At 38.7% G+C, this 13,188-nt stretch overlaps 1 protein-coding gene across 7 annotated transcripts in view; it reads right to left on the bottom strand.

Annotated features, from left to right (window-relative positions):
* Positions 1-13,188, bottom strand: part of GRM7 (glutamate metabotropic receptor 7) — an 885,418-nt gene that overhangs the window by 42,621 nt on the left and 829,609 nt on the right. For 2 of the 7 annotated variants that reach the window (XM_034658687.1, XM_034658680.1), the window contains 2 exons: positions 8,976-9,067; positions 7,406-8,453 (listed from right to left, as the gene is read on the bottom strand). The exons of 1 other annotated variant lie outside the window; for it this stretch is intronic. In XM_034658687.1, the coding sequence (XP_034514578.1) occupies positions 8,997-9,067 (71 nt within the window). In that variant the 3' untranslated portion in view covers positions 7,406-8,453; positions 8,976-8,996. Of the gene's footprint in view, positions 1-2,257; positions 2,366-4,304; positions 4,427-4,531; positions 4,541-7,405; positions 8,454-8,975; positions 9,068-13,188 lie in introns of those variants that run through there. 4 more of the 7 variants (XM_034658681.1, XM_034658682.1, XM_034658684.1 and 1 more) reach the window with 3 other exon arrangements.

The following is a 13,188-nucleotide window of genomic DNA, read 5'->3' as shown; positions in this document are numbered from 1 at the left end:
GCTACTGCTTAGTTGGTGATATTCATAAAAAGAGTAACAAGTAATTAAGGAGCATTATATTATATACCAAGCATTGTGTTAAGCATGTTATGTACACTAATCCTAACCACAACCTGATGAGGTAGTTACTAATATCACAACCTTTGGGTAGATGAGAAATCGATGCATAGAGTAAGTAAGCAAGGCACCCACATTGCAATCTAGAGCAGGGCAAAGTTGAATTTAGCATCCAGGAGTAAGTGTTTGGCACCCTCAGTTTTAACCTGTGCACCAGACTGCCTGTCTATAAGATTGCACTGAATTCATTAACAGCAGTGGTAAATGAAACAATGGTTATCTTGACCTTTTTTGTTACCTGGTTGGGCAGAAAAGCATCAATGAAAATTTAAAAATATTTCATCTCTTTGAAAACTTCTGGGCTAATTAAATTCAGAGGTGACCTACTGAGTAGCTTAGAATTGTTGCATAAAGACGTATCACCTCACTGTGCCCACAGAAGGCCATGACCTGTGGCCCTGTGCAGGAACAAGAAATACTAACCTAGCTTCTTATCTGGGGTTGTCATGGAAATTCAGCCTTAAACATAAATGGTGCTGTTTTCCAGCTCCAGTAATAGAGCTCAGCAATTAGCTTCGTCTTTATTTAGTTTGCAACACCAGTCTGGAAGACTCTCTTGAGAGGAGACCTTGAAATAGCTTCTCACAGTGCTAGCAGACAGCTAGAGATGATTTCCTGGGAACATGGTCGGTGCCATGCGTGTGAAAAACCTATTATTTTAAAAAAAATCATTTTAATATCCTGGAAAATACTCGGCTGTATAAATGATCACCATCACATCACCACCATATTGTATGTGTTGATTATCAGGCAGGGTTTAAAGAAAAAAAAAGAAAGAAAGCTTCCAAACCTGGATGTGTAACGGAACCCTGGGGAACTTCGTGACATTCTGATGAGCACAAGGGGTGGGAACAAAATATATAAATTAGACTGAAGTATAAACTGAAATGCATTTCAAAAAGATTTCTTCTTGGCAGATTTTTTTGCCATAAATAGAATTTTAAAATTGATCCTTGGTATTTCCTTAAATATCTGAGTACTAACAAACAGTAATATTTTAATATAACATTGCCACGGTGGTGACCGTGTTGAATGTATTTATGGAAAGGAAATATGTGCTGTGTTATGAAATTAAATGGAAGCGAAGTGTGTTTAAATATGGTTTCCCGGGTCTCTCTCTTGATAGTGCAGTGAACTTTTGTCTTTAAGACACCGTTGCTCCAGAAATGATCAATACTAAACAGGTGAAAGACAAGACAGGAGATGTATTGATATTTCAATCTGAAAATCCTGCAAGTCTTTCCAGACAAAAATCAGATAAAGATGGATTACTTGACACTCTCAGACTTTATTATGTGTGGTACAAAAATAGAATGGGTACAAGAGATCACATGGAAAAGGTTGGAATCAGATTGGAATCTCCAAATTCTTTCCTAGAGGAAACACAAATAGAAAAATTCTGTTAATGTTAGATGACCTAACAACAACATTGATGGCTAACATTTGAATAACTATTGTGTCAAACTTCTTTTCTTTCTTTTTTTTTAAGTAGGGCTTTGTACTCATGACCCTGAGATCAAGACCTGAGCGGAGATCAAGTGTCAGATGCTTAACTGGCTGAGCCACCCAGGTGCTCCCAAACTCTGTTCTAAGTCCTTTACTTTGATGTAGTTTTCACAACTAAGAAAACTACGAGGTTATATTTTACAGATGAGGAAACTGAGGCACAGAGAGATGACCTTTTCTAAACGGTCAGCATTTTGTCCACTTGGCAGAAATGGCAGGGTCTCAGATGCTGATCCTATTTCACTTTCTTTTACTTTGTAGAGGAGTCCAGTAGCCCCCACTGATGCTACCATACCTACTACTTTACCCAGGAGGGACTGAGAACCCAATACCCAGGAGGGACTGAGAACCCAATACCCAGGGAGGGACTGGCTTTGAAAGGGTCACATCAAAGTAGATCACAGTAGGGATCTCTTTCCCCATTTGCTCTTTCCCCATATCGATGTCTTTCCTAAATAAAGCCCCTAGAAAGGTTTCTAATGGGCTGAGGTCTGAAGACTCCTTTAGTGTCATTTCTGATTTTGGAATATTGAGAGGACAAGGACATTGCTAGTATGTGAGGAGAACCACCTAAGGCTAAGCGTGTCCTGAAAATTGGAGAGGGTCTCTTTATTACATTCCTTGGTGGGCTGGGTAGCAAAGCTTGCTCAGGATACTTAGAAAAATGCAAAACGATACTTGCCTTGGACAATTGCCTGCCTGTATGCCAGTGCAGATGGCCACTTGTGGTTGCACTTTTCACCTGAATAGAAACAACAGCTAAAGTCTCAGTCTGGCAAACCACCGCAAATTAAAATGCAAATGAAATTTGCAAACATGACCAAAATGAGGAAAAGAGAAATTAAGTTCCTAGAACAAAAATCTAGAATTTTTCATGCTAACCCTGGGAGGCCAGATTAATCAAATTTTCAGCTAACACAGATGATAATGACTCCAGTGGCCAGTTTCTTTAAAGAGCTTCACTCTGGCAAAAGCAGAGAGAGAAGGAAGAGGTGATGAAACTATTGTGGGAATTAGCTTTCCACATGTTTGTACCAGGGAAGTGCCATTTTTTAATGAAAGCAAATCCTTTTCTGGGCTTAATTTCATTTGCTGAGGTTCTCGTGCCACTGAACGCAGAGGTGGAGTCTGCTTACAGCCACCAATATTTGATGACTTGGGATCTTAACTCTGAACATGCTGCCCTCAGCCCGGGATGCCCAGTAGGCCTTGAGTGTGTTATGCAGTGGATTTCAATGAGTTCTCAAGAGTTAAACATTTTCAACTCTGGAAGACCATGTTCTTGGAGGCAACAACCACAGTATTTAATTTTTCAGACCACCAAAAGAATCCAAGAATAGGTGAAAGAACACCAAATTGTCTTATCATTTGCGGTACCAAACAGAAAGAAAAAACAAAAGCGGCCCATCTCATTTCCAAATGTCACTGAACTCAGATTACGCTTTCTGCCTTGAAGCCCTTGAGGGCTTCTAGAATCTACCGATGAGAGCAATAAATGTTGATGAGTTTGATTATGTCGACTGAAACGTTGTGTTCCATCCTATTTAATTTCAGAAAAGTTGTTTAAACAGGACTCTGGCCAGAAGCTCGTGTTCAGACATGGGAAGTTGCTGCACTGCTGAGCCTCAGTTTCTCCATATGTTAAATGGGGACAGTAAGTCCTGTCTCAATAGATGGTTGAGCACTTTGTAAGTCTGTAGCAATATGGATAATATGGTCCAATTATTGCCCTCATGATAAATGATATTATTAATTATTAAATTGTTATAAAGCACCGTGTGAGGCCCTTTGAAGACTGAGATAAATGAGCCCAGCCCTTCAAGGAAGTTCTATGTTTGATATAAGCTTGATAAATACCAAACTTCAAAGTATCAACAAAGATCTCTGAGGGGTTTTGTTATTTGATTTTGTTGTAGCATCCTGGCCTGGAAAGGAAACAAAATGTGTTTTCACAAGCAAAGATTAAGGGACTGTGTTGCACTCAGTCATTATTCTGTCACTCAAGACATACCCCAGAATAATTATTTGTACTTAAAATGCTCTTCAGCTTGCCAGCCAGCGTGGAGTTACCTGTTGAAGTTAATCATATGGAGTGGTTCATGTATCAGGCGGTATGAGCCTATCTGTCCCACGGCAGCCTTGCTGAGTGACTGATAGCCTTGCCTGTCAATTTCACTGAGCTGAAAGACTATTACTGACCCATCAAAACACCAAAGGGTCCCATCTTGGAAACAGAGGTTGTTTTACCTAGAGAAAAGGTTGCCTAACTTCATTGGCAATCTAGATGTTATTCCTTCCAACTCTGATGGTTTATGGAAATGAAAAAGGTAACCACAAAAAGGAGGAGAAAGCAAAGCTAATTAAAATAAAACAAAAGATGAGCAGGGACTAACAATGCTACCTCATATATGCACAGCCTTTATAAAGGAAGGCTTTTATTTGCAGAATTCCATGCCATTGTCATGGTATCCCCTGGAGAAAAGCATTCTCCCATCTTCTACCAGGGGAAACTGAAGATCACATAGGATAGGACTTATCCAGGATCCCAGAAGTCTTGAGGTGATCGAGCTTATGCTACCTCAACTATCAGAGAAGAAACTTAGTGCAGCTTTCCTTATTCTTGGCCAGAGAAAAGAAACAGCATGCTCAAGGTCATAACTAATACTTGGACCAACACTTACAGGAAGTGGGGTTACTGATTCCTATCGTGTTCTTCTAAGTGTCTGGGTCAGCTCAGCAAGAACAGGCTGTGAACACATTTCCTCAGTGCTCTTAGTGCAAGCTGGGGTCCTTGGAGGTTACTCTGAAAGAAGGCAAAGATATAAGGGCATTCAAAACTAATCTTAAACTTGAAAAGAGAAAAATAATGAGAATATTCATGTGGATCATAAAGAGAAATAATGATTACCTTTGATTCCTAGAGAAAGTTAATTTAAAATGCATCCATGTTCCATTGTACAGCCAGAAAAAAAAACAAAAACAAAAACTCTGCGAAGCTGAGACATGTCTTTGAGAGGCAGAAATAAGAGTCACCATCACTCTTGTCCTGAGAGGATGCTCACCCACAGTAATTGGGAAGAAGAAAGATTGTAGAGATTAACTGACTTTGGTTTAGGATACACACTGTTTTCTTTTTAAATGCAAACGATACTTGGGGCCTAAAAGACGAAATCTTTCCTAAATGCCAGTTTCTAAAAAAAAAAAAAGTACTTAATAATCAGAAAACTACCAAATTGATTATGTTTTGCTTTTACCAGATTAGAAGCTCTAACCATTTAAATCAAGTGTGCATAGGATCCATTTCCAGTGGTAATTTTGAAGGTCATGAGCCCTTTGAAGACAAATAGAATAGATATCTGTAGGCTATAAAGGGAAAGAAATAGGCATAAAACTTTGTTGGTTTTATACACAGGATTAGCTCATCAAAAGAGACCTTGGTTAATTACCTGCAAGCAGATGTAGCATTGATCGTCAGTTTCAAGAGTTTTATGTAAGACCCACAACATGGGTTTGAAACCTGCAACATCACAGTCAAAAAGTTGACTTTTCAAGGCACTCTGTAATTTTTAGAGGTTTTATCTGGAAGGATACAACTCCACTTGCTCCGTCTGCAGATGCGGTATTTTGTTATTATTAATACTTATTATTTAATGTGTACATATTCTGTTCTGGTAAGGTTAGGAGGCTTTAGTATGTGAGGTCTTATATTTACGCCAATCATTCCATGCACATTTTCTGAGAACCTAGTATTTGCCACACCCTGTGCTAAAGGCACGAAGATAAAGATGACTCGGTCCCTCTACGCACAGGCCGCTTTCCTGCGTGTCATCCCCTGCGTCCAAACAAAATACTCAAGCCTCACAGAACTGCTTTCTAATTCCAGGAAATACCATATTCCTTTGTACTTCTGGTTCTTTGTGCATCTTTGTTTTCTGCCTTGAGTGTCCTTTATGCTTGTCTGGAGTCCTGCATCTTTAAGACCAGCTCAAACAAACCCTGCCGGGTGATGCTGTCAACCTGTAGCTTGCTAGCACTTGGTAAGGCCTCTCCTAAGACCTACTCCTGTTTGAATTCTAATTGCTTTCCTTTGAGTCTTCCATAAGATCTGGGCTCCCTGTGGGTACTGTTCTCTTCTGTCCCCAATTTCTAGTCAGTTCAGGACTGGCCCAGAGGAGTGGGCCTTGACAATCATGTCTTTGATGGACCCAACTGAAGAACAGCCTTAGAGTTCATAAATCCGGGCCGGATTGCCGTGGTTCCGTGATAAAATGTAAAACTTAACATAATTGTCATGGCTTTGGGGCAGGATGCATATGTTTCTTTTATGCTAAGAAAGACTACAGATTCCAGCCACGTGAACTTTCATCCTGTTCTTTAAGTGAAACTTAAGTTGAAGAACTGAGTGGCAAATACTGTTTTTTTTGAGGATGCTGAGGTATCAAACCCTGACGGGAGGAATAATGGTATTTCACGGAGCTCTTAGGTAGAAAGAAATAGGCCAACAAGATTTATAGCTGCATTTATTTCTAAGGTGATTCTATGTCAGAGGTCAGGTAACGTATATTCTGTGCTATGCTATACTTACAGAGTGTTTCAAGGTGGATTTTAACTTGACGGAGTCTCCAGTTAGCGTGGAGATATCACATTGAATTGTTAAGGAGGAGGGAGAGTCTCAACATCATGATACAAAAACGTGGCTTACACAGTTTCCGCAAAGCTTTAAAATGTAAGATAACCCCATTATAGTAATTATAAGAGACAAGAAATGATTGATGTTTTTACAATACCATTTAATAAATTAGTTAAATGTCAATAGTATTATAACCAGTGTGCTTGCTAGGAGGAACGTACCTTCTAAATACAAGACTCAGGGCTATTTGTGTGGCTGAATTAACTGTTCAAGTTTTAAAATGAGAACACCATCCTGCCGTGTGAAAATTTACCTCCTCACAAAACGACCTGTTTCCTGACCTGGTAATGATACCAGATTGATTGTGTTTTTGTTGCTTAATTGCATTTTAAAACAAAGGTCCTTAGATTGATAAGCCTCTGCAGAGTTTTAAAATCTACAAACATTCAGCCAGGAGATGGCAGGCAGTGCTGATTGAGCTGATGTCTGGCCTGGGGTGCTGTGCGAGAGGGCTGTTGCACACAGGCAGGAGATGGAGTGCGCTTCCAAACCAGGTTAGGTTCTGTTCTAATTTGAACGTGCTTCCCTCAACCCCCCACAAGTAGGTGCTTGATCTGCTCTGTAGATTCCACCTTTGTTGGACTGAAGTCTTACTAGCCCAGGAGGACAGAAGTTTACTCGAATCTACAAATTTTCCATTACTGTTTTCGTCTGTCTAAATGCAACATAGAAATGGATTTGAACACACAACTTTACGTGCCTCCCTTCCCTGTTCTACCGAGCTTTCCTGTATTACTGTAACCTGAACAAGGTAAATCACTACGCTTTTCGACTAAATGTAACTTGGACCAACTTCCCAATTATTTTTTAAGTAACAGTATGAGACCATATCATTAATGTGTAAAGCCACCTTCACATTGGAAGAAAAGAAGAGCACCCAGTCAAGATCTTTGAAACAAAAAAAATCCTAGCCAAAAGTTATTTTGAAACAGCATATCCTAAAAGTATTTTTTTAACTGAAAAATTGACTTAGAACATTTTCATCTTGCATCCTTTAACCCAAAAGGCATCAACTTAGAATGGAACTAAAGAGAATTTTTAATGGATTGAGATTAAATCTATCATTTTTACCCAGGGAAAATTCCTTCTTTTTTATTCTCAGAGAGTCTCATGTAAAAGGATGATTCAAGTGATGAACTCCAGTGTTTTGACAAGCCCTTGGAGTACAAAAACTTGAAATCTCACTGGAATACTGTTATATATTCGCTGGGAGAAAAGAATGCCCTATTTAAAAACTAGGACAGATCATGTTGATATGGAAAAAGGAAATAAGTGTGTGAACAATATATCCCAAATTAAAGACTGAGTTGCAGGCACCTATCTAAAATCAACAGGAAATGTAATTACTCTGAAAGGACTCTTGTCCTATCTTACAGTGCTAAACGGATTAAAAAAAAAAAAAAAAAGATGCACAGCAATGATCTGATAAAAGTTCCATGCTAGCAACATAGAAAAAAGGAAGACTAGCCCACGTGAGGAAACAGTATTTCTCCCTCCCATGACAAGACTTCTCCACTCTCTCTTGGAATCTTTATACAGATAGGTTTCTCTATTTTGTAAGTACAGTAGCAGGTTTAAGGGAAATCAAAAGGCAACCTTGTATTCACAGCCACCACATGATTTTAATAACCCTACACTATGTTTTCCACTGTCTGTTTTCCCACAGTTTGGAATACTTTGACTTTCAGCTAGATAGGGATGCTTGTCAATATGAGCATTCTTTTCCACTGTTTTACATTATTGTGTAGGCTAAAGGAGGGAGGTAGTGATAATAATAATAACAATAATAATAAACACATACATAGCATATATCTTTTAGTGAGAGCCCCAAATAATAAACATCAGTGAAGAATCAATGATTATTCTTATGTCTGCTCATTCCCATGCCCAGTTCACACATCACACCATTCACCATTTCTCCTAAGTTATTCGTTTGAATACCTTTGGTATTTATTGGTGGTTTCTGGATTTGACTAATGTTAAAACTCATTATAGATTCTTGAGGTCTTTCACCGAAGTTTTCCTTGCTCAGTGACGTGACTGAAGTTGGTTCCGTGTTTCTCTAAGGCCGAACTATGAGCCATAGTTCATCTTCAACACACTATCAAGCCCATCCAGCAAAGCCTTTTCTATTCCTTTGCTGTAAAGAAGGAACCGAGACTTTTTTGGGTTTGAGATGGTAAGGCCATTCATTGTTTTTTTGAATGAATACATTTCTGGGAATGTATTTACTAAAAATAAACCAGAACAAACATTTTTGCTAGGCTTGTAAAACATCCCCCTTTCTTCCTTATAAGTTTCCACGTTGCCTTCTAAAACCAGCACAAGACAACATACATTTAAAAATAATCTCTCTCACCATCGGTAATTTTAAAGTAGCCCATATACCAGAGTGACCAGCACCAATTCCACCGCTGTTGGCTACCTGATTGATTAGAAAAGACGAAAGTACGCACACCCACATGCATGTTCTCCAGAAAAGAAACCAAGCATGTGACCCATAGCAGCTGTCTGCACTATGCTTAGCAAACGGATCATCTGCGAAAACACATTTCATCATATAAATAGATTTACAGGTATCATGCACAGTTTTCATGGAAACACTTCTTTTCTCAGTAGAGACAAGAACATACAAATAAATAAAAATTAGATTGTTTCTTACCTTTTAGAAAGCAGGCAAAAGCTATACTGTTGGTGGGATAGTGTACCAAGTAACAGACTTTTGTACACTCTTTCTTACTGGTGGTATACAGTCTACAGGAAAAGTAAATATATAGGTATGTATAAAATAAATCTGCACACAATATTCCTTTTATTCTTTTTTTTTTTCTCCCTTTTGGAGAAGAGGCTGCGATAGAGACCATAAACATTATGCTCACTCTTTCAGTGTGTTCAATAGCCTTTGGTAGACCAGTTCACCACAATTCAGGTACCTCTGAACATGGGAGTGCTGGTGCCTCTTGATTTAAAGCAGACGGGTTTTAGTTGCTTGAGCTGTAGCAGTTGAGGGAACCAGCTCCCAGATAACTTATCTGTCTGGTCAGAGCTTTCTTTTCTTTCTTTTCCCATCCTTTTTTTTTTTTTTTTCCCTCAGCCTAGTCCAGCTATGCTGACCAGCCTGCATGGTTAGTCCAGTAGGATGAAACAAATAGCATAATGTTGAGAATGTTAGAGATCCAAACAAATGATGAAGCAAAACAAAACAAAAACCGTAACAAATTAACACAGCACAGAAGCGTGTTCCAGAATTTTCTAGGCATCTTTACTTATATAGGGTTTGGTGCCCACATCCATTTTCCAGCAGTGTATATATTTATTTTTATTTTTTTATTTTTATTTTTTTAAAAGATTTTATTTATTTATTTGACAGTGAGAGAGAGACAGCCAGTGAGAGAGAGACAGCCAGCAAGAGAGGGAACACAAGCAGGGAGAGTGGAAGAGGAAGAAGCAGGCTTCCAGCAGAAGAGCCTGATATGGGGCTCGATTCCATAACACCGGGATCACGCCCTGAGCCGAAGGCAGACGCCCAATGACTGAGCCACCCAGGCGCCCCATATTTTTAAATGCCTCCTTATATTGACAGTTAAACTATTTTATGTAGTAATTACCTCCTTTAAGAAGAGCATAAATTTCCATGTATATGTTTTCCTTATAGTAGGTGCAAAAATGGTAGTAAAAATGAAAAAAAAAGCATCAGAATACAAACATATTTAAAATATCTTATTTTAGATTTTCTATTTTAGGTATAAATTGTTGTTCTTCTAAAATATGCTTCATCATACAGTGTACTCATTGGTCTAGTGTATGTCTAGCCACTATGTCAGAGTCAGTTAATCATACATTCCCACATCCAAGAAGGGGGAGTCCCAAGCTGTCCACCTGCCTGACATCTCTAGCCGCTACTGACCTTCCAGAGTCTAAACTATCTGCAACCCTTGCAGGCACTTGAGTACTTTCTCTGTAGTACCAGGGAATGTTGGCTTAGAAAATGGATGGTAGTTTAGGACAAAGATAGCTTAGGGCCACTCATCACTATGCACTGCAATCCTTTATAAGGAGAGCATCTGACCACGGGTTAATTTGCAGAGCATCTTCTGTTTCTGAACAGTCCAGGTGAGGAAGGCAGCAGTTTTTATCCACCCATCCCAATACAGCCATGCTGCCTCAGTTAATAGTATTCATCCAACTGGAAAGGGTCCTAGTGGCCATCGATAAGCCAAGTCCCAAGCACGACAGGTCCTCTTGTTTATTTGGCATCTATACGTTTGCCATGAACAAACATCTGCCGAGTCAGCAATAGAAAGTGTGGGGAAACATGCTGAATTCAGGCTGCAGATGCGAGAACCAGAGCTTGAGGTGCCCTTCTTCTTAGAAAGGAATGTGGAGAAGGCATCGTCATGGCCACATTTAAGCTATCCGAAGTAGGTCAGGCTCTTCTGATCCTCTAGCAATAGAAATCTTGTTTGTATACATAATAATTCAACAAGTAGCTGCACTAAGCCCTTAGACCTACTGTTTTTCAGTCCCAATGCAGAAGCCAACTAGCACTTGCCCAATTCTGAATATCTAATGCCAGTCGTGTACAGATACATTAAAATTTTAAGAATATTTACTTTTTGTGCATTCCACATGGAAGTTTTTCTTTTAAGCAATGGAATTTTGACCACAGAAGCAACCTAAGAGGAAAACTGAGGTTCTTGGGGAAAACTCAGGCAGTGAGGGGGCAGTTTTAATTTCTGCCCCTAGTAAGCCAATAAGCAAATTCGTTTTTATGTAGACACGTAGTTGCAGTAGATGAGTAGAAGCGTGCATGCACCAGATGGCAGGCTGCAATGATGGAGCAGAGCTGTTAAAAATGAAAACACTCAAGATTGAAATACATTGAGACTAAGTGTTTAGAGCAACAATGAATAAGGGGACATTGCTGTTTCATTATTTACTTTGTTGCTCACACTATAAACCCGACTTCCTCTCGGATACCCTCCCTCAGAGAATAGTGTACAGAATTTTCCCTTTGGAAAGACATGTTCCTTTTTCAAGTACATGGTGTGTGCTTTTGTTTCTTTTTCACCAGACAGCTTAATTTCAGCAAATAATTCCTTTTTCTCTGCTACCAAAGTTCAGAAATTAGAGAATATTTGAGCTATATTTGGTATTAGATAGAATAAAGTAATATTCCCTCACATCAGGTAGTCCTGTTGTTTATTTTCATGAATTGAATTTTTCATTACTGCTTTTGCCTATATACGTACATTTTTGCATTGCTCAGGACTGGTTTTCTGAATGAAATTATTACTATCTATAATACCACTATTTCCAGATTAGTGGCTCCTCATTTAATGTAACTACTTGATTGTATTTTTGTCTCATCTCAAATGTTTGATCCCTTTAAGTTGACTTTATCCCAGGTCAACCTCATTGCTAAAACTTTGGGAGACGTTTCCAATACGTGTCCTAGATAAAATCCTTGCCTATTAAGACATACTAATTTCTAAAGATGAGCTTTCTGATATAGTAGCCACAAACACAGATGGCTATTTAAATTGAAATTATTTAAAATAAATAGCATTTTTCCTCAGTTAAGTAGCCATATTTCAAGTCCTGATTGGCCATGTGTGACTAGAACATTTCTACCACTACCGAAGGTTCTATCGGGCAGATTTTGTGTGGATCAACTCTTTTGATGGTGGGGAGAGGCTCTGGGAGCTGGGTCATCAGAAACGCCAATGTCCGGAGGTACATGAATGTCCTCCTCTGGTTAGGCGAATAGCTATTCAAATTATGCTATTTTAGAGAGTGTCTACGCAAAACAAAAAACTAAAACAATTTTTAAATTATTTTGAACTGCTTATAGACAAGGACCCTATTTGATTTCATTTTTCCCCCGAAATGTTTATTTTTGCTCTGTGTAGACACCAAAACATCATTGACAAAACCCAACAAAACTTTTCATGGGAAGGCACCAAATGAATTCCAAATGGAACAATTGTCATGATCGGCATAGATGGTAAGTTATATAAATTTTTGACTAAGTAAGATGAGGCCTCTACCTGGGCAGCCTTCTTTGAGCTCAAGTTATTCCTGACTTTGTAGACAACACAGAAACAATAATACATTTCCCAGCACATTTAACTAAAGAGTCTGCCACACACATCATTATATGCTTTATATGCAACCCAAATCATCAGTTGAGGAATCCAAAAGAGGAATTTGTTTTGGAATTATGACATGACCTTTACATTCTAAGGAACAGAGCAGCAAAGAGAAGTAGGCGTGGCTTTGGGCGTCAGACCTGGGTTTCAGTCCAACATCCACTGCTAACTAGATGTGTGACTTTGGTGATGGCACTTAATCTCACAAAGCCTGGGTTTCTTCAGTAAAAAGAACAATTATCCTACAGAGGTACTGTGAGGGGTAAGAGATCTTTCACACAAAGCATTTTGGATAATGCCTCTTTCAACGGGTAGCTGATGCAAGTATTATTAGTAGTATTAGTATTACTATTAGTACTAGTGTCAGTAGTGGTGTTAGTGTTAGCATTTTACAACCATTATTGTATCCAAAACAGCTTCAGCAAGGATGGAACTTAATCATTAAAAGTTAATAATAGAAGAAATGTTGTTTGAAACCTGAATATTTTTAAGTAGCAAAGTATTGAATTACCCAAATTCAAAACTTCTAACATGGTCATTTTTTTCCATACATACAGACTTTTGACCGTATTTTCTCCTTATTGATTTTTGGGCATATCTAGTTAATTTAAGTGTGTGTGTGTGTATGTGTGTGTCTGTGTGTGTGTGTGTGTGTGTGCTCAGATATAAATGTAAAACACGTAATGAAATGTCTCTAGGATAAATGTTTTATAAAATGCAAGT

The sequence above is a fragment of the Ailuropoda melanoleuca genome, chromosome 4, assembly GCF_002007445.2.
Source record: "Ailuropoda melanoleuca isolate Jingjing chromosome 4, ASM200744v2, whole genome shotgun sequence".
In the NCBI taxonomy this organism is placed as follows: Eukaryota; Metazoa; Chordata; class Mammalia; order Carnivora; family Ursidae; genus Ailuropoda; species Ailuropoda melanoleuca.
This window is presented reverse-complemented; position numbering and strand designations above follow the sequence as displayed.